Source organism: Aphis gossypii, chromosome 3, assembly GCF_020184175.1.
Source record: "Aphis gossypii isolate Hap1 chromosome 3, ASM2018417v2, whole genome shotgun sequence".
In the NCBI taxonomy this organism is placed as follows: Eukaryota; Metazoa; Arthropoda; class Insecta; order Hemiptera; family Aphididae; genus Aphis; species Aphis gossypii.
In genome coordinates this window covers 44,310,735-44,337,151 of record NC_065532.1, presented here as the reverse complement: position 1 = coordinate 44,337,151, position 26,417 = coordinate 44,310,735, and the positions used below count along the sequence as shown (strand labels likewise).

The following is a 26,417-nucleotide window of genomic DNA, read 5'->3' as shown; positions in this document are numbered from 1 at the left end:
ATGTGAGGTGGCTGTGCCTACAAGTGATATTCTCAAACTGCTTGAAGCACAACATAATACCAAAATATCTATTATTTTTTTTATTAAAAAATTTATTTAAGACGCCACACATAAGCGTAAGTAATACGAGTAAACTAACGAATTCCATTGCACTTACACCTAAATATAGATACAGTGAATGTTCGGTTTTAAACTAAATACCTATAATATTTAACGGTATAGAAAAACCTTAGAACTATAATAAAATAATAATATTATCGTCGAACACGGCTTACCTTGTTCGGCGACTGCTTGCTGGCGAACAGCACGTCGTACACGGCGCACACGGCCAACACGGTGAGACCGGTCTCCTTGGCCAACATCGACGCGGCCGCCATGAGCACGGTGGCCGCCAGGCAGGCCCACTCGCGGACCGCGCAACACTCGGTCACGCCGCCCGGCAGCCCGTCCAGGTCGCTGGAGCACGTGCCCAGGCCCAGGGCGGCGAAAACGGTGCGCACCGCCGAGCCCAACCGGTACGTCCGGCGGTGGCAGCCGGCGTCACAGCACACCACGCGCCGGCGCGGGTCCGGCGTCCTGTCCCGGTGCCGGACGTGCGCCGCGTAGCACAGGAACGCGGCCAGGTAGAACAGACAGGCGAGCAGGTCGGCGCGGCCCACCACGCCGGCCACGGCCTCCGCGTGCACCGGGTGGACGGCGAACACGGCCGCGGCGGCCGCGGGCCGGCGGCCGGGCATCAGCGTCCGGTACACGGCGTACACCAGATACGTGACGGCGCAGTGCAGCAGAACGTTGGCCACGTGATAGCCCTTCGGGTCCAGGCCGCCCGTCCAGTGGTTCAGCCGGAACGAGGCCACGCACAGCGGCCGGTAAGAGCCGTGCGAGCTGCTCGACCCGATCGGCGTGCCCCAGAAATCGTTGGTCCAGATGTCGGTCAGCGGTGCGGCTCGCGTCACGTCCGGGTTGTTGACGATCGCCCGGCTGGAAAATCGTACGACAAATTATTAAAATAAATCATGACACTATATTGTATTATATTATATTATGTACACGTGTCGAGTGGATGCAAGTACAGACAAAATTCAAAAATTTAGTTTTCATCTAGACCATAATAATATAAATATTATTATCAGCGCGTATATGATAATAAATGGATGATTTCAATTGTTCAAACGTATCAATAAAACGATATACCGAGATATCAATGGACGATTTCAGTGAGAAGGAGCCAGATCCATTAAGTGCTCACGCAATATTGCTCTTTGATGCATAAGAGCTGAGTATGACAAATTTAGTGATCTTGTTCCCTTTCTCACAGTTGAGTTTTTATAAGGACCCAAAAGCACATCATTTGATGTGAAGTAAAATTTAAAAAAGTACCATTTTAACGTATAAAGTAAAATCGATGAAAAATGATTTTGGGCCCCTTCTCAATAAAACAGTACAATTTTATACTATGATATATATTCTGACGTTATTCGAAAAAAATTTATAAACGTAAAATACGGACAATATACGATGCAATATCTCGATGTACCTTATTAGTTCACCGGTGCAAATTGGCATCGGTGTACCTTACTTTGTGAACTAATTCAGCTGAGTTTGACAATTGACTATGTTAATTACAAAAAATGAAAAATGTATTTCATATTTTAATTTAAATGTACGCATATTAAAATGTATATAATATATAGACATTAGTAAACACAATAAAATGGAATTTTATTTTCTATTCAAAACTAAATTGTCATCAAAAAAAATAATAGATATTATAAAAATGTATACTATATGTACTCATAATATGAGTTCAAATAAATGATTGGAGTTCTAGAATCTACTAAAGATTTTTGTGCTGTAGTATAATACAGACAAGAACGCTATATGCGCTCACTACATTTTACGATGGATATAGTAAGGTCAATCTTGATAATAATTTGTCATAAACTCCCGATGAACTATACAATATGAGTATTTTTATACTAAACACGTATAAAACAATAAATATAATATTCTATAGACAATCCAATTACACATCTCGTCGGTATCTCATAATTCGTGTGACGATGTGTCATTGATAATTAAACACTTAATTTAACGTTAGAGTATTGGTAAAATTCACACATTATACCAGGGTCACCCGTGCACATGTATAATTCGGTGTTATTTTGAGGTTTTGAGTTGTATAAATATGTTTGTTATAACGATAATCGGATAATGCAAACAAATATCTCAAAATTACCTTTATCACGAACATAACATCACATCTACTATTTAATAATTTAATATATAGGTACATAACACGAATAGCTCGATTTAAGAAAAGTTATTGAAAAAAAAAAGAAATATTTTTATAATATTTAACAAACTAATAATATACTTATACAGTATTAGATTCTGAGCATGGTGATTTTTTTTTGATTTTTGCTCTTAAGACACTTAGTAGAATAAAATGATGTGACGAATAACGTTTATCACCTCATTGGATTTAATATAATATCGTAATACCTAATAATATATTATAATTTTCAATACTAGGGACTGTGACAATAATCATGTCAAACATTATTGTAATAATATTATACAAAACGAAGAGTTTCAAGTTTGGAAAATCACAGGCCAAATCGTCGTGTCATGTTTAACCAACTGGTAAAAGGCAAAGGGGGGATGAAAACCGACCGATTTCAAGCAATGACTTAACCGTCTTGGAGTTTTTTGGAAACCACCCAGACACTGCCAAAGAAAACGTTCCAAAATAATGTCAACACGACACGGTAAGCGAAAACGTGCTGCACAAAATAAATCATGAATCGGAAATGTTATAGCGATAGTGTGTCGGAAATAAACCGTACACTCGTACGGTGACACGTGACTAACGTAAAGGGACATTGTTCATTACTCTGACGTAGCACATAATGTATGCATAAGCGAAGAATTTATTGTACCACTAATTTGAGATATTCAATTATTTATTGTCGTAGATGCCGCAAAATGATGTTATATAAATGGTCACATCCTTTATATTCTATATATCCACATATTATTATAAAGATTTTATTATTTTGTTTCTTGGGGGGTATGGATTCTAATTAATAAATTATTTTTATCGTTAATCTTAAAATATAATATTGAATAATTATGTTTTTATATAAAATAAATTGTAATTAATTATTATAAATTAAAATTGTTCTATATTTAAGTATAAAATCTTATTTGCGAAGGAACATGACAAATCTTTATACGACCTTTTTAAGGGGATTCGTTACTGTTTCTATTTTTATCTAATACATGCGGAACATAGAATAAAAGACATGTTTTTGTCAAATTTAGCGATTTATCTAGTGAAGTAATAATAAATCTCAAAGCAGATTTAAATTTGTTGTTAAGTCTGCTTAATACAAACTTTCCCATATTTTTGATATTATCGTGTTAAATTAAAAAAAAAAAGTTATACTAAAAAAGTAGAAATTAAAATATAGTCATATTCCAATTTTAAAGAAATAAAAATAATAAAATAAAAAAAAAGTGGGCAAGTGAGTACCGCTCTGCTGTACATTAGGTGCCGTATGGATCATTATTATATATTATAGGAGTGTTAAATTTGAATCCAATGATAATTATCATTGTATACGAAAAACGATTCTGAACGAAGATGATTTGTCAGCCTAGGATATAATTTCTAGTGGTTGGTGAAAAAGGTGGTTTAAAAAAACCAGCTTATATTAAAAAATATTTTGAAAATTAAATCACGTAAAGAAAACGCGAATCTTAATAACTGGTAAAATTTTCAAGTATCTACGACTTATACTTTTTGAAAAATAACAAATATTTAAAATCGTTTGAGGATAAATCGTTATCGTTACGCTATTTCGTTAAAATTTAAAATTCAAACGCACTTAAAATTTTCCTATAATGATGCTTCGAGTTTTCTCTATAGATACTTGAAGGTAAACTTATGGAAAACTTAGTGTTGTATTTTTAATCCTTAGTTATAAACACAAAAAATTTTATGATTTTTCAACTTCAAACATTTCGCAAATATTCATAATTTTGACGAATTTTTGTCAAAATTTGAACTTCAAATGCTAATAAAAAAAAATTGTGCCTATGTATTCTTATATTTTTTAATCACTATAAGAATAACATATGAGGAACTTTGTATTAAATTTTCAAGTATTTTGATAGGGCCAAAAAAATTTTATCGACACTTCAAAAATATTTTTTCAGAAAAATTGAAAATTTCAGTTGTCTATAAATAGCTCAAAAAAAGTCAAAATATTTTGAAATTTAAATCACGTAAATAAAACGCGAATCTTAATAACTGGTAAAATTTTCAAGTATCTACGACTTATACTTTTTGAATAATAACAAATATCAAAAATCGTTTGAGGCTAAACTGTTATTTAACGCGGTTTTTGTAAAAATTTAAATTTCAAACGCTCATAAAAATTTTTTGTCTGAATCCGGTAGAGTTTTTTTTACAGATATTTGAAGAAAAATGTATGGAGAACCTTGTACCAAATTTTCAAAACTTAGTTATAAAAGAAAAAAATTTTATGATTTTTCAACTTCAAAATTACTTGCAAATTTTCGCGTTTTCGACAGATTTCGTAAAAATTTGAACTAAAAACGCTTATAAAAAAAAATTGTGACTAACGATTTTTAATTTTTTTTAGCTACATTAAAAACAACTCATAAGGAACCTTGTATTAAATTTTCAAAACTTTTTGGTCATTCAAAAATTTTTTATCGACACTTTAAAAAAAATTTCTCCAAAAAATCGAAAATATCAGTGGTCTATAAATAACTCAAAAAAAGTCAAAATTTTTTGAAAATTTAATTATATACGGATACCACTGACATTAACATTTGGTGAAAATTTCAAGTATTTTCAGTGATTAGTTTTTAATTACAACCATAAAAAAAAAATCGATTTGGTCGAAAACTGGTTTTGCGTAAAAATTGCCGTTTTTCCGTCATTTTTTTTTTGTTTTTCTCGATTTTTTTGAAAAGTGTTGGAAAATGTTAACTTTTTACCTCTATAATGCACCAAGGATATTCACTTTTACATCGGAAACCACCCCCATTGTTTGAAATTGGAGCATTATTTCGACTAGTTATGCTGTACACAGACACAAAAAAAAAAAAAACAAAAAAAAAAAAAAACATACATCATTGTAAAATCAATATGAGAAAGTCTATCTCAAATAGACTTAAAAACAAATTCAAATTTGATTTCAGATTTTTATCGTTTTACTAGATTTGAAGTCATCTAATTTCAGTAAATATTCGTCACAGTCAACCCAGTTAGCATATCGTATTCCATATCATTTCGCATACAGATTTTGATGAGCTGTTGTAGAAAAATAACATTCTACTTGGAAAATTTAGTTTTTAAAAATGTTTTTTTTATTTTTGGAGGATTGACGGGCTGAACTTCCATCACACTACTACACTGTTATATGTGTCTGTGTAGTTATGATATATAATAATATTATTAGTATATTTTATATTATATAAAATAGACAGTTAGATATTTATCATTATTGTTTTGTCTGTAAATCTGTAAAATATGTTGGCTATGAGGATGTATAAATTATACCATATACCCTCTATATACTTCAAAATGTCTCGAGAATTTAATAATAATGCGAACATTCGAGAAACAAACAATCCGAACGCAATGGAGACAAGTGCTCATACAGCAGTGAATGCGAACTTGTTAGTTGTTTGTTCGTTATTTAAGTGGCACAAAGTTCATTTTTATTGTACTTCTAAGAAAATTCGAGTGTGTTATACCAAATTGAATGAACTATATAACTACCTAACGAACAAATTATTCGACGATCAAATTACTCAACTATCTTACTACCTACAGCGAAAGTTACTATAAACAGTATAAACATCAGTATTTTTGCACTCGAAAATAGTTATTAAAAATTATATTTACAAATTTATCATTTCAAAAGACTTTTAATCACACACATTATCATAACTTAAGTACAGACTTTGTTAAAAATAAAAAATAGAATAAATAAACAAAATTATGTATTATACAACACAATATATAGTTTTAATATAGTTTAAGTCATAATTTTGCTTAAGCCTCTTCAAAAGGTAAGTTGCATCACACTGTTAAGTTATTTTAATATCCATTAAAGTATTTATACATACCTATTTTGATTTTAAAATTGTAATAAGCTACATATTTTAATTTTTTTTTCCAAACAGTATATCACAATAAAATAAATTATAATCAATTAAAATAAATTTAAGTAACAATTTTGAATTTTTGAAAATTCTTAATATTATATTGTAAAAATATTAATTATTTTTTATAAATTTATAATACAAAACGGTTTTACGATAAACGATCAAATTTTAATAAAAATGACAATAGTATTTTCAGGTAAAATAGTTTTGAGTTTCAAGTATTTTTTGTATTTCTCATATTATTCAATTAAATTTACCATCAAAGATCTATACAATTATACACAAACTTCATTATCTATAGTTTAATTTCTAGATCACAATAATATTATTTGTTTTGTTTTACGTACATGTCATACATAACAATATATACGAGTACCTCAACGATTTAAAATAAACTTGTTAATCAAGATTTTTCATACAATTATAAATTATAATATTATAATAATAATATTTCAATATTAAGTATTACGCATTTATAATGTTTATATTTTCTTTCAAGCGCATCGAGCATATATAGTTGGCTATTTTTTTTTTTTTTACATCACATTCAAATATTACACCAGTTACATCAAATAAAGTTTGTTATTCGATTACAATGTTATCAACCACAGTCCGAACGTATAAACAATTTATCAACCCATCAAATTTTAATCAAAATATAAATATTTAATCAATAGTACATACATTAAAATTATGACAGAATGCGTCTATTAAGACGACTTCGATTGCATAAGGTGGTTCAAACGGATTATGTTCCTTTTTAGGGTAATAAGTTTTTCCATATAAGTTCAGCAATTTTTAATTAACATTTAATGATAATTTTCATACATTCTAATCATGATATTTTGTTGTTATAATTTAATATTCCTATAATTTTTTTATTTATTACAGTATATAATATTATTCTCATATAATTCGTCTTTAAGGGGGCTGGAGCATGATTCATTTTTGGTCGAAAACATAGCTCACGACTTCCATCATTACTTCCAACATAATGTTCCAATATTAATTTTAGATACAGATTTGGATTCGTCACTAAATTATCTATGCTTTCACAATTTTATTTTTTTATTTTTATTTTTTTTTACTTAGAAATATACTAACAAAAAGAGTAAAATTAGATCATATTCATAATTCGTATTAAAATTAATTGATATAGAATATGAAAAAAGTATGACAGTCAAATCATAGTAAATTTAGTGGAAAATTTAAATCTGTTTTTATTAAAAAAATAATTAAAAATAAAATTAATACATTTTTATGTACAAAAGACGACCAAACATAGAGAAAATCTTCACAATAATACTCATATAACAACATGTACTAATAATAAACATTAATCACACACTCTATCGCATATTTCTCCAAATTCTCCTAAAGTATCCTTTTTAGATATAATTTTATAATTAGACTTATAGATATAGATTATAAATCTAAAAGCACATAAATATTCTCTTAATTCTAATAACCCAATACTTTAAAACATTAAAAAAACTTTAAATAAATAAATAAAATTCAAAATTTTGATTTCTAAATAGAATTTTAATTTTAAGTACTTGTTTTCTTCACTAAAAATTGTGAACGCATACATAAAAAATAAGATCATTTCATTGTAAAAGCTATACATTTTTTGTTAACCTCAAATCTAAAATACAATGTTTTTAAGTAGAATTGTATACGTAATTAAGTATTGAAGTATAATTATATAGAGAGATGGTGTGAAATAATTCGAAGGTATATTTTGACATGAAATTTACAGACGATGGTGTGATGATCATTTTAAAGAAAGATGTTTGAATCACAACTACAAGACATTCTTTATAAAAGCCAAACAAAATTCTAAGTATTTAAAAATATAGTCTTTAAGACATTTTTTTTTCAAAATCAAGTTTGTTGTATCATCCCAGGAAACTCTTTAAATGTTAATATACAAAATCTACAAAATTGCAAATAAATTACAATTAGAAGTTAGAATTTTAAAACCAGAATTTGAATAATTGTGTTATTAAATTTTAAAAAAAAGTTGAATATGCTTAGTGAATCATCCAGTATTTTAAATTTTAATACTAAAAATCCAAAAAATTTAATTTTTTTAAGTTTTCAATTTTCAGAGTAAAATTTACTGCTAAAGCAATTATATTTTGTATAATTTATTTTTGTTTCACACAATTCGTTTTCAATATTTTTGAATTTTAAACATCGTATTTTTTGTATGCATATTTTTGGTATGAACCAATATTCATACCACATCACATATTATCTACATAAAAGATACATTTTTTATATATGTATAGAATATTTTATGGGCATATTAGAATATATAATTCACATCATTAACCATAATAAATCCCATTTAAACTCCAGTAATGTTCCCTGAATTCTATCGAAAATTATGAAACTATAGTAGTTTAATATAATCTCTACCTACCTAATAAAAGTAACAAGTAATAATTATTTAAAATTTAAATAATAACATTGCATCAAAATCTAAAACCTTGCTACTAATTAAGTAAAAAAATAATAGTAATGAAATAAAAAATAAACAAGGTCATACTGAATATGTAATTGTTTTATATAACATATTATATTTATTTATATAGTACCTATATCTATAAATAACTAGTACGCTTTTTGTTTCCTTCAAAAATAAACATTTATTTTTTTGTTTTTTTTTTTTGTGCAAAATGTTTGTTGCTAGTAATTTGTCGACAACAAAATGTTGTGCCTATAATTATATCATAATAATAAATACTCGTGTAAATCATATACATTTACAACAATTATTTCTACCATTGATAAAAACCCTACATGCAACTTAGAAGTGATTACCTAATTACATTAGCAAAATTACAGTGGTATGACTGCTAAAAGACTTGTGATTTGTATATAATGTATATATATATTTGTATGTCTGTAAATTCATGGTACCGGTGTCATGTGGGTTTAGTTGTTGTAGGTGGTCAAACCGGTTTACTAGATGGCGTTGTACGTTCGATATAATACTGGTTAGTCGTGAATTTGTGATGACGTGAGCGCCAATATCGTTTGTGATAAAAAAAAAAAAAAATGTTGCATTAGACATCACCGGAAAAGCCGAAAGATTTTTGATATCGATAGCACTGCTACAGCGAGCTATTTTTATAAAATCCATTACGATGGCAGTATTCTTCGTTCAGTATGAATTTACACTTGGTCGTTCGACCGTGAAAGTGTCACCAGACCGAGTAAAAACGCCCAAAGATAAGTCTTTAGGGAATGATTACGTGTTTTTTTTGTATTATTGCCTTACATGGGTTAGCATACAAATTATATTTTTTATGAACCTAATAGTAATAAAAAAACAACGTCAAAACTGAAATAAATGTTGGTGTGGATATTAAATAAATAAATGTCTAAGTGGAAATAAATACATTCTAATTTCATAGAAAATAGTTCATTTATATTTTATGAGTATAAACCAATAATACATATATATATATATATATCATTATTATCGTTATAATAACTGTATATAATATTCATCTTTGATTATCAAATATTTAATAAATTACGCGGAAGAGTAGGAAATAAGGTATTCATTAGAATTAGTATATTTATTAAATTATTGGTAGGTACCTATATATTATATTGTTAATAAATAATAGATAAAAATAGTTATTATTAGGTAGATGGTATAACCCGTAGGTAGTTATCTTTTCTGTACTACTAAAACATTATCATACAGTATTAAATCTACTGAGTCTATAATTGGGTATCAAACAGAAATTTGACTTTTAAAAGGTCAAATTGATATGATAGTTTTATTATGTTATTATCCCCAATTTATTTCAAATAATATTTTACGTTGGGTATTAACTATTAATTATTATTTATTGACGAACAAACGAAAATAATAAACGACAGGGTGTGAATATTATTGACAGGAAACTTAAAAAAAAAATATAGTATAAATTTAAAATTATGACCGAGTAGGATGTAAAACACTGTTCATCGACTAAATTAACAAACACACGACAAAAAATAATGATACAAGATCGACCCGTGTTGGATGGGTACGTCGCTCGCAATAATAGGTATACAATATACATTGTATAATGTATACTATACAATTGCACGTTATTATATTATGGTCGTGAGGGTATACCACAACATTGGTCATTGTTATAACAGTTGTATCTGTCTTGCTCTATAAAAGAATAATATACCAATGCTATACTATACTATGCTATACTAGTATTATATACTATAATACTACCAAGTTTGATGTTAGCGACGTATGCCAGTTAAGATAAACCAGACCAATTTACAACGAAAGATTCTAAGGTCAAACGGTAATCAGTTCGGTCTTAGACAATCCAACCAGTGCAATATAACAAATATAATAGCGTAGTGTTGGCGGCGGCATCGCACGATAGCGAGCACGTGTACCGAGAAGTACTTACGACACTCGTGTTTGACACACGTCGATGTGCGGACGTTTCGATCGGGTTATTAGAAATATCGTCAACATCATCACACTCGTAACGATTAACATCGAATAATTTTGGTTTCTTATTTATTTTTCAGCGTCTACCGTCGCGTTTTTGTATTTATAATAGTTATTTTAATATTATCGTGTCCGTATAATGTCAACCTACGAAACGGTAACTGTACCTCCGACGGGTAAACACACATCAACGGTAAGCAATATTACTTAAAAAAGATTTTTTTTTTTTTTTATCTAGAATTAATGTTACACATGACGCTACGCTATCTTCTTGATAATAATATAGCTTTGTGGCAGTTTTAATAGTTAAAATAACAAACGTTCTTGTTACGTTACATCCGAATTATTGATCTCCAGTATTTTATGGCTTTATATGCGATAAATATTTAAATTTTTAGGTAACTTAAATTTTTAGTCCTATCTATTTTTTAGTAGAATTAACACTAAAAAGTCTATATTTTGAAACTAAACATAAACAGTGCAAAATAAACGCAAAATAACTAAAAATAAAAAATACAATTTTGAGTAGACCAATATAATAATACGTGACAAAACAAATTTTCTGAAATTTTAATTGCATTTCAATTTAAATAATGATTTTTTAGTTCTAACCAATCACCAAATACTGAGTAGTGCTGAGTAATAGATACGCTTAATAAATTGGATATCGGAATAAAAATTATGATATTGTAAGTACCATGTGCCAGCTATAAACTATTTTAAAACTAGTGCCTACTAGAGTTTAAAAGAGCGTAATCATATATCGTATTGAAGAAATACACACATGTGATTAGTTTTTATATGATTTATTCAATAATCGTAATAGTCGTCCGACTTATCATCAGGTGCCGAGGAAATAGATATTATGCACAATGCACATTTAACAATATGTTATAGTTTTACATACATTTCATATAATATTATTATGCATTAACACGTTTCGAAGAGAAACATGTGCGTTAGATTCGTGTAATAAGTTAAGTCTACAACAGCGCTTTAAAGATTTGTTTAATCATGAGAAAATACTTCGGGTATACTTACACGTGCGATGTAATCGCTAAAATACTACGAGGATAAATTCAGTTAAATGTAATAATAGTTGTTATTATTTTAATGCTATATTAATATTTTAAATAGATATGGCAGATTAGTAAGTACAGGTAAAATAGACTTATTTTAAAAATTCATTAAAAAAGTTGACTACCTACATAGTATATTATTATGTCTTCGAGTCAAAACAGTTATTTGGTTATTATTCTTGTATTGCATTAAAAATATAACGTTACATGATGTGTGCAAATGTTGAGTTTTGTAATATTTAAATTTGAACTTAAAGTTTATAAACTACATTTGGTTTAAGGTTGAAAATTAAACTCTAGACAAGACAAAATCGCCAAGTTAGTATAATAGTATGTCACACACAATAGATTGAAACTAATTAATTAATATATTATTATGTACAAGTTATGTATTAGAACTTTAAAACCAATAGAAAAAATGATATTTGAATATAAGTACATCATTTTTAGTTAGACATACCTAACTAAATCCAATCATAGATAGCAATATAAAATATGCCAAGTACAATTCTTTGAATTAAATACGAAATCTATCTTATACATTTAAAATAATGAATATTGAGATAGCACTTGTGAATATGTTTATCAAGGTCAAAACATAAATTAATTTAAAAATAAAAAATTAATAAAGATATATAAATATACGTATTAATAATTTAATATTAATTAAAAATATTGAGTAGGTACCATCAATAATCATAATTTATAGTCGATGATTTAAAAAGATTATATTATTTTAGCATGCTATGTACTTTTAAACTTCAAAGTCATTTAAATTAATTAAAATGTTATTTTTACCAGTATGAGCTTAGGTATAATATTTGAAAAAATCTAAAGATGTTGAACAAATATTATGTATAGAAATTAAAAATGTTGTTAGTTCATGAAATGATTTGTTATTTAGCAATATTTTATATCATATAAAGAATTATTATTAATTTTACCTAAGATGTACATTATGCACATACAAATAGTTGATACTATTATAACAAAACAAAAAAAATACTGAAGCCGGTAAGCGTAGAGAGCAACTATTTCTCATACTTAAACTGGTAACGTTATAAGTCCGTTTAACCAGGAGAGTAGATGTATAGACTCACTATCTCGTCTTCCCAAGATAGATTATTTCCTTCCCAAGGGGGGTTTGTGGGCCAAAAACCATGAAGTACAATGTTTTTTTTTTTATTATCGAAGAAAAAAAATTATATATATTTTATGTAAGGTATGTATAGCGATCAGCACCATAGTTTATTTGTATATCTGTAGAAGGCGCGTATCATTTAGTACGAAATTATATACTTATATAAGTTATAACTGTAATGCTATTTGTTTGATAAATTAATTATATATTTTTTTTCTTGCTTACAGATTATTTTTTTCCATGGCCTTGGTGAATCTGGGTAATTTAAAAACATTTACAACGCTTTAAATATTGATAAAACTCTGATTTTTACATAGTATAATAGCTATAATATTTAATGCGTTTTTGTTAAAAATAAAAAAGGAACAACTCCAAGATACTTATAAAATATTATTTAGCTGGTAAAATGCACTGTAATTTTTTGAAATTTAACGAAATATTGCGTGCCTACCCTCTTAAAAGTACCATCTAGACGTTGATTCCAACATGAAATCGATCAAGTTTAAAAGAAACTTACGAAATACCCACTTTTCTACACCTTAAAAAATTAACACAAGTAATTTAAAAAATATCTCAGAATTTAACTTGTAAGAAAATTCTCTAAGCATAAATAGCATATGAATATCTCAATATTTTTTTAGTATTTTATAGTTTTGTTTAAAATTCAATTGGTTTTGATTATTGTTGATAATTTAAAACTAATATTTAGTATTATATTTTTTTCATAAAAAAGTTTTAAAAAAAACCAGTAATAATGAATTCTTGAAAATTGGTATTTTTATAACATGTTCTGTAATTTTGTATTTATACTATTTTTAGGAGTATTTGGTCGGAGTTATTGACGAATTTACGCAAACCAAATACCAAGATTATCTGCCCTTCTGCGTGAGTTTATTTTATAAAATGTATTTTAGTAAAACCAGTGGCGTATAATACAATGATGAAGGGAGATATTGGTATCAGATTGCTATGGTTTTTATTATTATTATTATTTTTTTTTTTTGTTCGTAAGAGATTTTATAAAATAATATTTTCTTAGAAAAATGAACATATTTTATTATAATTTCTACATTAATACCAGAATTATAAAAATTGTATGTATGTTGAACAACTATACTATATAAGTACAGTTTAGTCCATGTAATATACTCATATCATCCAAAAGATACCACAAGATACAGACAAGGATCTGATTACGAATCTCACTATCACTTGTTAATTAGACGTTAAAACAATCAATTTCATTTGTAAAAACATATCCACGTAAACCAAACAAAAAATAATTAAAACGCGGTTTTAGACTAAAAACTTTGCTGATTATGACATTTTTAGAGAATGATATAAATAATTAAGTCATACCTATATTTATATATAAATCTTAGTCATTGAATGATCACAGTTGTTAAAAAATAATAAGATTATTATTGTGCTCTTTTACAACAAGCTATATTATATTATTTAGTATAATACAAAATTCTGATAAAGCTGTTTCCGAAATACTTTTCTCTATAAATCGTATAACAAGTGTATTTACTCTAAAATTGTAATACCTTTTAGTTTGTTTTGCGTAAACATGTTTAAGTCGTTAGATTTAATTTGTCATTGTTGTCATGTGCTGAGCCTACACGTTACTAGTTAAACGCGATAGTTTAAATCTTGAAATTTAAACCCTTATATCATAATAAATATAGCTATAATGATAACTATAATCAAACACAGGAATTATTTAATCATTGAATTTGGGAGGTTTGAGTTTTGAGAGATTATCATTTTATGTATTTAAGGTCTTTTTTTAGTGCATTATTTAAACTTACAAATCCCTATTTTTTTATGTAGTTTAGAAATATCTTTCTGTTATATTTTACAGAAGTTATATATGCGCCACTGGCATAAACTAATAATAATTTATTTTAAACCAAACACCCTCGCTTTAGTATAATATACCGTGAATCGATTATAAATCGGTTTATTTTATTATTGTAACAATGTTATTTTAGTAACAGTGTATGATAACATTAATAACACATATTGTATTTTACCACGATATTTTCAAGTCCCAAGATACCATTGACGTTAAACAAGGGTTTCTCAATGCCTGCTTGGTTTGACGTGTCGACTTTGAACGAAGACGCACCGGAAAATGAGTCGGAAATATTACGTGCTGTGGACAATGTACACGCGCTATTAGACGAGGAATTAGCTAAGACGCGATTACCACCAAAGAAATTGTTGCTGGGTGGTTTTTCGCAAGGCGGAGCTCTGGCTCTGTACGCCGCACTCACGTACCATAGGCCATTGGCCGGACTCATAATCCTGTCTTGTTGGATACCATTGCACAGAACCTTCCCAGATGTGAGTTATAATTAAGACTAAAAATCTAAAAAGCTCTAAATATGTTTTGAAAAATAATCTTAATATGAACAATTATTGCCTAAAACACAAAATAAAAAGCTTTGATTCTCGTTTAAAAATATATGAAACGGATACATAACAAAAAAAGTACCTACTACATTAAATAGTTTCAGCAAATAAAAATAAGTATTAAAATTTATCGTAATCACAGTCATTGTCATAAAATTATATTAAACTATGAACAAAATTATTGTATAAGAGTGCGTATTACTTTTAAGCTAAATTAATTTATAGTAGGTATATTTTATGATTATTATTACGTTTAAATCGATTTAATGTTTAATTAAAGTACATAATGTTTAAGTTAATGTCAATACAATAAAATAAATAATTTTAAAAAGTATGACTACTTCATATTGTTTACGAATAAATTCAAAATACAATACTAAAAATCTAAAAACCTAAAATATGAAATCTAGTTTTTTAATAAATTGGTATATTTTGTTAATATTTTTAAAATGAATTTATTAAATTTTCATTAATACAAATTCAATTAGTTATTCAACTTCTAAAATTAAGGTACGAAGTAGATACACTAAGTAAATTTTACATTATTTCTTTAAAATGATCTCACTTTTAAAATATAATATCATTTAAAATATAATTTATACATTATTGATAACGTGACTAAATAATACGCTTAATAATAAATTATATACTTTATTTTGGTAAAATTATTTATTAATATCATTAGTTACTCTTGGTTTTATAATTTTATAATAGCTTATTTATTACGGTAACGTTTTTATCGCCTATTTATTACCATCCGTGGTAAGAAGCTACTAAATTATAAATTAAATCAAAAGCCAAACTTTAATGTAGTATTTATTAGTATGTTTTTTTTATTTATCTCGAATAATAACTATTTGTTATTTTTTTTAACTAATGGTATTTTTATGAACTACAACATTTTATGATTAACATAATATTGTTTTAGTTTAATATAAACTATTGAAGAGGCTTTTGTACAATTTTGAAAATTAGTAACCCTTTTAAATAATTATTAACTCCAAAAACCTTTTCCTACTGCGCATTTTTTAAATATTATTTTCATAAATGATTCATGAAAATGACCTTAATAGTGTGATATTCACACATTAGAATAGATAAGTAATCATATTCTTATTTAAAACGATATTTTAATAAAGATTCATTAGTTTGCCCTTGATAATGTAGTAGATAAACTTTAGATACAATATGATAATAAACGATTAGGTAAGCCACAATTTTGATTTTTTATAGTAAACATATCGTCCTATTTTCGTAATTAATAAGTAATAACACGCAGTCTTATGCGCCTTTAAAACCAATAACATAAAAATTGGATCAAAATTGGCCATTATGGTTCTTCATTAACAATATACTATTGTGATACACATTTATCTAACTCGGCCAAATATGTATGTGAAATAAATTATTTTTTTGTTACTAGGCGGCCACAAATAACACCAATATACCAATATTCCAATGTCATGGAACGGAAGACCCAGTTATACCTTACGTATGGGGAACAAGAACATCAGAAATAATAAAAGAATTCGCTACCAAAAGCCAATTCACTAGCTACGAAGGCTTGTTGCATCGTACAAATGAGAAAGTGAGTAAACAATCTGAATGATTATGATATTTATTATTACCAATCAATAACTATTTTTTTTTATTGTTTGCTAAAAACAAAAATTAATGTTTGATTATAACTATTTGAATAGATTTGGTTAATCTACGTTTTTATCTTTTTTTTTAGATATTTAAATTTTAAAATATATATTTTTAATTTGATTTGTACGATTTTCATAAATTTTAGTCCCTAGACTATGCAGTCTAACTTTAATCAAAAGTTAAGTTATAAAACATTGAAAATTTTAAAAATAAACAATTAGTTAAGTATATTTTCAAGTTAAAATTGTTCTATGTTTTTTTAAAAAACATGCTTATTTTATTAAAATATTTACGTGTTCATAGAAAATTACACAATATCAACTATATTAATTAATAAACAATTTATTTTTATTTACAGGAGTTGGCAGATGTAAAAACATTTATTCACAAGATTTTGACATGAACAATTTTACAGTCAACAGTACAAGTTAAATGGTCTTAATTACTCATAAACAGTATACTAACGAGTATATTTATAACTTAGGGAAATTTATATTTTTTAGAACTTATTTTGATTTATGACATAATATATTGTGGATAAAATAAAGAATAGATATCTTGTGTTAAAACAAATAATTTAAGACGTTGAAAGTGTTAATTAACACTAACCATAATAACTAGTAGGTAAGTATCTGAAAAAATATTCTACCCGGTTCAAAATTATGTAACACGTTTCATCATATTCCATAACTTGAAAAATTAATACATTCCTTTTTTATAACATACAATTAAATATTATGTAAATTTTAAATTAACATTTAACTTGGGTGCTCATACGAAAGGGTCGGTTGGGCTTGGGGTACAGGGATTCACCTATTTTAAAGATTTTAATGTTTCACATTAATTACCACGGCAATCGTACATACCTATGTTGTTTTTAATTGTTATCTGTGACTTAATTTATAAGAATATAATTAAAGGATCTTATAAATACAACTTAAAAGGTGTACATACATCGCGATTTACGAAAACGCAAATCTATGTACTACTATTTTAATTTATTAAACAAATAATATATCTATAACTAAAAACTAAAATCAACAGGCTAAAAAGTTGAACAAATATTTGTTTTCATTAACTGATTAATGAAGAGCTTAATACTTAACAGTATGCTTATGAACATAATTAAATATCTCTATTCATGTTAAGTTTGAAACATAAGTTTTTCAGAAACAAAAACATTTTGGTATAAACATAGTTTAAACAATATTTATCTAACTATTTAATTATTAAATTAATTTAAAATACCTAAATACTTTAGTTTATAGTTAATAGTATTTATTTTACGTAATTAAAAAAAAAAAATCAAACTTTTAATAGTTTTAATCAATCAAATAACTCTTATAAAATAATCACCCTAGTACATGCAATGGCAATTAAGAAATTAATTTAAATATATCATTCAAAATAAATGTTTATTGTCCCTTGAAATCAATAATTGATCATTTAGCAATATCGCGGAGCAAAATACAAAGTAACGTTAACAATATGGATGATAGGAAAAGGGTTTTTACCTAATTAAGGGACACGTGGTAACACTACGTTCGAAAGGTAAAAGAGAAATACATAATATCATTTTGATATGTATTTTTTTTTTCGTTAAAAGTTTTTAGATTCGTAAAATAACTGAAAAAAATGTTTCTCTGTTGTACGTCTTCAAGGGAACATCTTAACCATTTTCCGGCTAACCTTACTTTCTCAATGTAATGGTTATTTGATTAAATTCAACATGACTTTTAAAATGACTATGTAGGTATATGTTTAGTTTTTTTTTTTACAAACATCCGTAATATTATAGACAAGCATGCACAATTGTTTTACTTATATGGTTTTGATAATAATATTATAATAGCCGCGCGAGAACCACGTGATTTATTGATAGTCTAAAGCGCAATTCTCATATAATATTATAATAACATGTATCGTCTTCGCATATATTATTATAGCGTTAAACTTTAGTCAGAAAAACGAAAAATAAAATATCTATTTGCTTTTGCATTTCACGATATTTTACAGCTACCGTTGTAGTATAGCACACCTATATCGCTGGCACACCTGCCCTACATACTATACAACATCACGCTTAGATATATTATGTATTAGATTAATATAATACAATGTGCTTGTAATACTATAATAGTATAATAGCTGTTCAATAATACACGTAAATCATATTGACAAACGCCTAAGCTGGTTTTCGATAGAGTTTCCGCATAGTCGGAGATCCAGGCAAATATTAGGGGATTGAGGCTTAAATATTCGATAACATAATATTTATACACCACATTCGACAAATGAACTAATACAAATATTTTTGATATTTAAATGCTTTTTAGGTACTTAGTAAATAATCGATTTTTATTGATTATTGATAACAGTTACTAAGTTCTTTAAGTTAATTTTATTTTTATTATTATTATTATTTTTTTTTTTTTTTAGTGATAAGATTCTTATATTATCAACAAAATAGACTCTCTTTCCAATTAGTTCCGATAGTCTGATAATCATTTGTGGTCTGGTTTTATATGACTTTATAATGAATTAAAAAATATTAAAATCATGTATATTCTACAGTATTTTTTAAAATGAATATTTCATTTTTGTTAATTTTGTAATAACTTCTATAAAGTATTTTCTAATAACAATAATAAAAAATATTATTACTATTAGAATGTAGACAACTCTATAAGTATATTATATACGTTTGATTATAATTTGAGTTCTACATTTTAAAAGTGATTATTATTTGATAATGGTTACTTTTATTCTATGTGAATATAAGTAAATTTCAAAAATAACATCAAACATTGTTAACATTAACAAAATATACAAATTGTAGCACACACTATAGGTACTCTTTTATTCTTATAAACACAGAATATAATGAAATGTTTTTAGTTTTAATATTTATAATTACACATAATTTACAAAATAATAAATATTATTATATTATTTGATAAAGTTATAAGTAAAATATAATTTTAAAGTTCTTGGTAGGTATATAAAAATTAGACATCTAGTTGTTGAAGTTACAAAGTACCAATCTAAAACCATCAACCCAGCTAAAGATTTACAAAACTTTTAAAAGTCTACAACATATGTTACGAACTATATATAATATATAAGTATATACTTTAGTCTTTACTCATACATAGAGCAGTTCATCTCTCCAGAACCTGTGTTCTACCATGCGTAATGATAAATATAAACTTTGATAACCCCTAAAATAATGACGTTGGTTTAAGTAATAATGCAATACTCAAAACTTATCTGAGCATGTCTTAACCCTCTTAAAACTGTTTTCGTATCAACACGGTGATAAGAACGTCTGTTAAAAAAAGTATTGTTTAAATACATTACGAAATCTCTTAAATAATAATTTTATTAATTACGACTACAAAATCGTCGTTCAATATTTTTTTTTTAAATAATCATCTAAAATTTTGATAAAACTACTCAAGAAAGTAAAAAGCTATTTAATGTATACAATTAATATTGTGTTATGAAGCTACAAAGCATCACAATAGTATGATTTTTTTTAAAAAACAGTGAGCCAATAAATTAAAACAAATACTTTGAAGAATCTAAACGTGCGTAATGGAGCGAGGATAAAAACAAAAACTTGATGATTTTCTTGATTGAAAATTGTTATTTTAATTATAAACATTATCAATAGGAATATGTTTTTTCTCAATATTTATTGTTTTGCTTTGTGATTCTCTTTTATTAACAATTGTGTTACCTAGCAATACCGGCTCGGGAAATATTTGAGATGTTATAGAATATTGTATTGGTCTTCTTCGCTATATCAAACGAAAAATAGTAACAATATAGCAACGATATTCTAAGTATAGTGACACTCAAAGTTGTTCTCACAATATGATATATAATCATCAATGTATATAATATATATCATATTATACAAACATTTGACGTGTTCATATACTTTTTTTGTAACTCCGTACAAGGAAGACCACAGAAAACCAAAGAAACAAGATAGTATACTTTATAGAACCTATGTATAACATAATGATACTTTCGTTTACCATAACTACAATAAGAGAAGTGTACAACTTTTTTTTCGAAAATAATTCCTGATAACAATTTTCCTGGAAATCGAAACTAATTCCATTTAATAATACAAATCAAACCGGATTTTCATATAAGATATAGAACATTTATAAAATACGAGTATTATATAAATATTAACCACTCACAGAGAGGTGACCTCTGTTGCATCCTCGCGGATGTCTTGGCGTAAAATAAAAATGAATATTCTATTCAAACGGGTCACAGACAGCAAAAACATAAGGACAAAAATGATGGTGTTGCGTTGTTTTTTTCCTATACTATTCACTAGGATATAAACATAATATAATAGTAGCAACAGCCAGCAGTAACGCAATGCCCAAAGCTTTAACGCGGAGAATTCCCCAAAGACATTTATCCGGCGGCGGCAATATAGGAGCATTTGTGTTTGCCGCTTGCACTGTTGGTCGAAATTTATGTTATTGCTCGTCGTCGTACGTTCTCACGAAATTCCGACCAACGCAATTTCGGTGTGTGTACCTGTCGTTCTGATTTACACCACCGCTACCGTCCCAAAAACGCTTATTTGTAGTTTAAGTTTATATTTTATTTATTTTTTTCACAGTCACCCACAAATTTCGATCAGTGAAAAAGTAATTTTGTAAACAACAAAAAATATTTTGAATATTAATTCACGAACATAATTTAAATAACACTATAGATACACAACGTCAGCGCAATCATTTATAGCTCATTATTTTAATATAGGTTCAGCTCACTAGTGGTAAATGGTAGCAAGAGACAAGTATAGTTACTTATTTCCCAACTCATCATGCCGATGCCACAACACAATATGCCAACGTCACTAGTGCCCAAATTCAAATTCAAGCAATGAACGATAAATGATTACATTGGCGTAGCCTATCTATAGAACCTATATTTAATCTATGAAATAACTATATATTATTATCACTTATAATTGTACTCACACATAGTCCTAATAATATAAAAAAAGTAGGGAGAGTTAAGATTCAGTAAAATAGTTTTTAGATTTAATTTTTCATTTTAAATTGGTATTATAATAATGATTCATTAAAAGAACGAGTCAAAAATAAATATATATTTTAATAAATGTTATTTATTTTATTTTGTAGTTATATCTGAAAATAAGTATAATATGAATTTATTTTTTTTACCAATATAATATTGTATTCAAAGTCCATTTAAGTATTATGATATGATAAATATGATAAATATTATTTACGGATATCAATATAATTAAAAATAATATTATATTTTCATAACACATAAATATTCATATGATAATGACATTTTTTTAGTTATTTTAGTTTACGATTAAAGTTAAAATAAAAGCGATGAATATCAAAATAAATACACATGTAGTTTTAAACGCAACATTTCATTTTTTTTTCTTATTAAATAAAAGCCACTGGTTTTTTAGTCTGGACAAGATTATTATGAATTTATTACAAAAGGGTTTTTTTGCCACAGCCAAAAAAAAATAAAGTGGCAAACCCAAAATTAAGCTTTTTGTAGATAAGAATAACTATGGACCTGCGTTAATTAAGGGCCACCGTCGGTGTTTCTGTTAATTATTTTATTTTATTATTATTATTTTAATTTCGTTTTTTTTTTTTTTTTTTTTGTAGCCTGTTTGAAATACATAGTAAAAACTCGGTCTCTGTAACTTAATTTTAACCTTTGAAATACACAAAAAAATTTTATAAAAATGATAGCCGCAGTCGGAAACCGCGTTGTGTAATGAAATAATAAATTTAAATATAAAACTTCCTCTGTTGTTCTCTCCCGGCCACGGGTAAATACCAGTATACTACGATATAATGAATTTAGGGCTAATTTCGCCCTTTCTGGTGTTGAAATTAATTTTGTAGAACCCACAAAACAGTATTGGTGTAAACCCGCAGAATTTTTATATAATGCGTTTTGAACAAAACCGATGGTGAGGCCTGCATATAAATAAATTTGTTAGCGGGACTATCTACCTATATTATTCTATTTTTTTATATTTATTTTTTTTTTTTTTGTGCTTTTTAATCTTCAAACTAACCAACCAAATTCTGTCCAACATAATTTTATAAATCATCTGCTTATATTTTATTTTATTATTATTATTGTAAAATTAAATATTAAAATATCTGAATAAATCTAATATGGTTTTGAAATGGATTTTTTCGATAATAATAAATCAACTATAGACCAAATACTTTATATGTAAGTAGACTAATATTTATTATATACAGTTATTCACTAAATTTGTCATACAATAATATTATTTTAGATTTCAATAAATTTATTCAAATTCTGATTTTGGGTATTTTTAAATTAATTTATTATAGAGGAATTTTATATTCGACTTTATATATATATCTGAGTTTCATAAGAATATATCATTTATACGTGATAATTATAATACATTAGTATATTTTACAGATAAAAATTGTTTTTTTTTATCTTCAAGTATATAATTACAATTAAAACTAATTTGCATGATCTACAGTTAATTTATATTTTGTAGTTTTTGCTCCTTCTGAAGTAGTAATTTTAATGAATTACTTTCGATTAACTAATTAAATTAGGCTTCAAATAATATTATTATTGATATGAAAATAATAAATGTCAAGTCATGTCGGGTTTAAATATTTAATAAGCATAGATCTTAAAAGGCAAACTATGACTACCATACTGCATAGAATTCAAAAACATTTAATGTACTACCACGCCAAAAACGTTTCTAAATACACTATACTCATCTTGTTCCTAATAGAAATATATAAAGCGCAAACACGAAGAAAGATATTTATCGTGCCATAATAATTTATACTATTTTACGTTTATACGCCTATATATTTATACCCATTCGTTAATATTTTCATCTTAGAATAAGCTAATTAATCCCATTTACACTTAAACTAAACTTAATAATTATTATAGCTATTAAAAATGCAATACTATTAACTAATATTATTTTAATTACGAACTTCAAAGGCCACAGCACGTAGATACATAGGTAATGATTATCAAATAAATATCGTGTTCATGATTATAAAAAAGGTGAAGAACATTTTTGGTTTCAAAATAAATTGTAATGTATCAATATAATTTCGTGGGTTTAAAAATAAATTAGTATAATAATATTCAACTATGGATTGATCGTAACTTATAAGTAATTATAAAACTATAAACATGTAAGTTCTTAAATGACATTTAAAATCACAAATAAAATAAATAAAAATATTGTTACTTGCTATTATTTACGAAAAAATAAAAAAAAATATTTTTTTAATGATAAAATGTATTAAAATTATTATACCTAATTGATATTCAATGTGAGAATATAAAATGTGTACCTAATTATAGAATAGGAATACGTTTTAATATTTTCTCTGTTTTTAAGAAATGAGTTTTAATCAGTCCGCTCATTAAGAATCTAGTTAAAAACTTTAAATGCTTTTTAACAGACACAAAGACATGAAAATGCTTAACAATATCCATAAAGCTCACTCATTCTCTTCGAAAAAAACCAAAGGAAAAAACGATTTTTACGAAACTGTACAACCATTTTAATTTAAGAGTGCAATAATAATATAGGAAAAATATAACAACTAACTTTTTCCGTTAAACAAGATATTTTTTTTACTAAAAAAAATGTTATATTTTTAATTCTGTTTATAAATAAATATTCGAAACATTCTTATATTAACACTTTAGGTCGGGTGACATGAAATCATTTTAAAGTTTACTTGCAGTTATATTTTGCTGTTCATGTTTTTACAAAGATATTTAAATAAGAGACAGCTTCTATTTTTTTTCCAATTTTTCCTGTATTTCTTTTTCAATTTAAAACTTTGTCAAGCTTTTCACTTAAAAATGTTTCAAATTAAATTATAAATATTATTAAATCCAAATAGTAACTATAAAAATATACAAAAAAAAACTCGTAAATATAGTTCCATAAAACCGTACATTTGTAAATGAAATCTACTTAAAACTGAATTGAACTTTTATGACTCAAATCGTACAACTTATTCTATTGTAAAAAAAACGTTATACACTGCTAAAGTGTATCATACATAGATTTTTAATTTATACACTGACTATTGAATTGTTTTGAAATTACACGAATTCCTCTTTAAATAGTTATTTACATTACATTATATTACAATTTCAGTAATTACTTATTTATGTAGAAAACAAAAATGTAGTAATTATCAGTATTGGTATAATAGTCTTATTTATAGAATAGAAAATATAGTTTTATTAAATTTATCCATGATTAAACATTTATTAAAAATAACATTTTAATAAAGTATTATAAAATATGTATATAACCACTGAGTAATTGTCAATTTTTGTTTGAGAATATAAAAATTCTACCTTTTAACTTGTAAAGGGTGTTATGGATAATAAGCTTGATTTAACAACCCCTTTTCTGTAGTGTACATAATGTGTAAACGAACAGAAAAGTAAACAGGGCCATCAGTAAGTCCCCACAAGCCTAGAATTTGTATTCTCGTTAAGCAAGGGTCATTGACAATTAACCCACTAGCTCATATCTGTAAAATCTATAAAAGTAAAATAACTTTAATAAAATATGCTTTTTACTTTTTAGCACGATAAACAAATATTTTAATTTAATAAAAACTACATAACATTTAATATAAAACTATTTAATTGTTCCTATAATAATTTTAAAAATAAAAAGTTTCGACAGTTTATATTATAATATATTGAAAATGTATCACATTTAATAATGCAAAATATTAATAGATATATAATGGAGAATAACTAATCGTATATTGGCGTATTACTATTTGCTTTATATTGTAATTAAATTATAATGAGATATTTGTGTTTAAATTTGTATTTTATAAAATACTTGTTTAATTGATTAATTCGATTTATTGGTAAGTGATTATTCATTTTATAAAAACATTTATTGGTGAGTTTATTTAAAACAGCATTAATAAGTTTATTTTATAAAGAGAAATAAAAAAAAATAGTTTAACTTAGCCAGACTTGTTTGTTAAGTTTGACATAATTTTGGAAGAAAGGTTTTTAACCTTTTAACTCGTTGTGGTTTAGCAATAAGATATTTTGAATGAAACTTCGAACACGTAAATTATTAGCTCCCGAGTGGTACAAACTTTATTTTAAAATGATTCAATGCGAAATTCTAGCTATGGTAAATTTTACGAATGTATATCTTTTACAAATCACTCTTCAGTAAATTAACTTTTGACGCGTCTAACGGCTGATGAGTGTCTAACTGATGGTAATGGTTTAATACGGTATTGGTCCATTTGAACAATTATTATAAGTTATAGCGGACTGACCTATAAGTATTTACTATAGCTGATTA

General features: G+C 26.5%; 2 protein-coding genes across 2 annotated transcripts in view; one reads left to right on the top strand and one right to left on the bottom strand.

The window, feature by feature from the left end:
- LOC114128341 (protein O-mannosyl-transferase TMTC2-like) overlaps positions 1 to 26,417 on the bottom strand; it is a 256,521-nt gene that overhangs the window by 195,084 nt on the left and 35,020 nt on the right. The window contains exon 3 of the mRNA XM_050205030.1: positions 276 to 981. Coding sequence (XP_050060987.1) covers positions 276 to 981 — 706 coding nt within the window. The remainder of the gene's footprint in view (positions 1 to 275; positions 982 to 26,417) is intronic.
- LOC114128346 (acyl-protein thioesterase 2-like) lies at positions 10,541 to 17,541 on the top strand. Its single transcript, XM_050205034.1, has 6 exons — positions 10,541 to 10,889; positions 13,144 to 13,175; positions 13,736 to 13,801; positions 14,971 to 15,268; positions 16,761 to 16,925; positions 17,346 to 17,541. The coding sequence occupies exons 1-6, from the start codon at positions 10,836 to 10,838 to the stop codon at positions 17,388 to 17,390; spliced, it is 660 nt and encodes a 219-aa protein (XP_050060991.1). The 5' UTR covers positions 10,541 to 10,835; the 3' UTR covers positions 17,391 to 17,541.

Bases quoted from the DNA above. Each gene is read 5' to 3' on its own strand.
- LOC114128346 (XM_050205034.1), top strand. From the start codon at position 10,836: ATGTCAACCTACGAAACGGTAACTGTACCTCCGACGGGTAAACACACA. The intron at 10,890-13,143 runs GTAAGCAATATT...TCTTGCTTACAG, and splicing joins CGGGTAAACACACATCAACG to ATTATTTTTTTCCATGGCCT. The intron at 16,926-17,345 runs GTGAGTAAACAA...TTTTATTTACAG, and splicing joins TGCATCGTACAAATGAGAAA to GAGTTGGCAGATGTAAAAAC.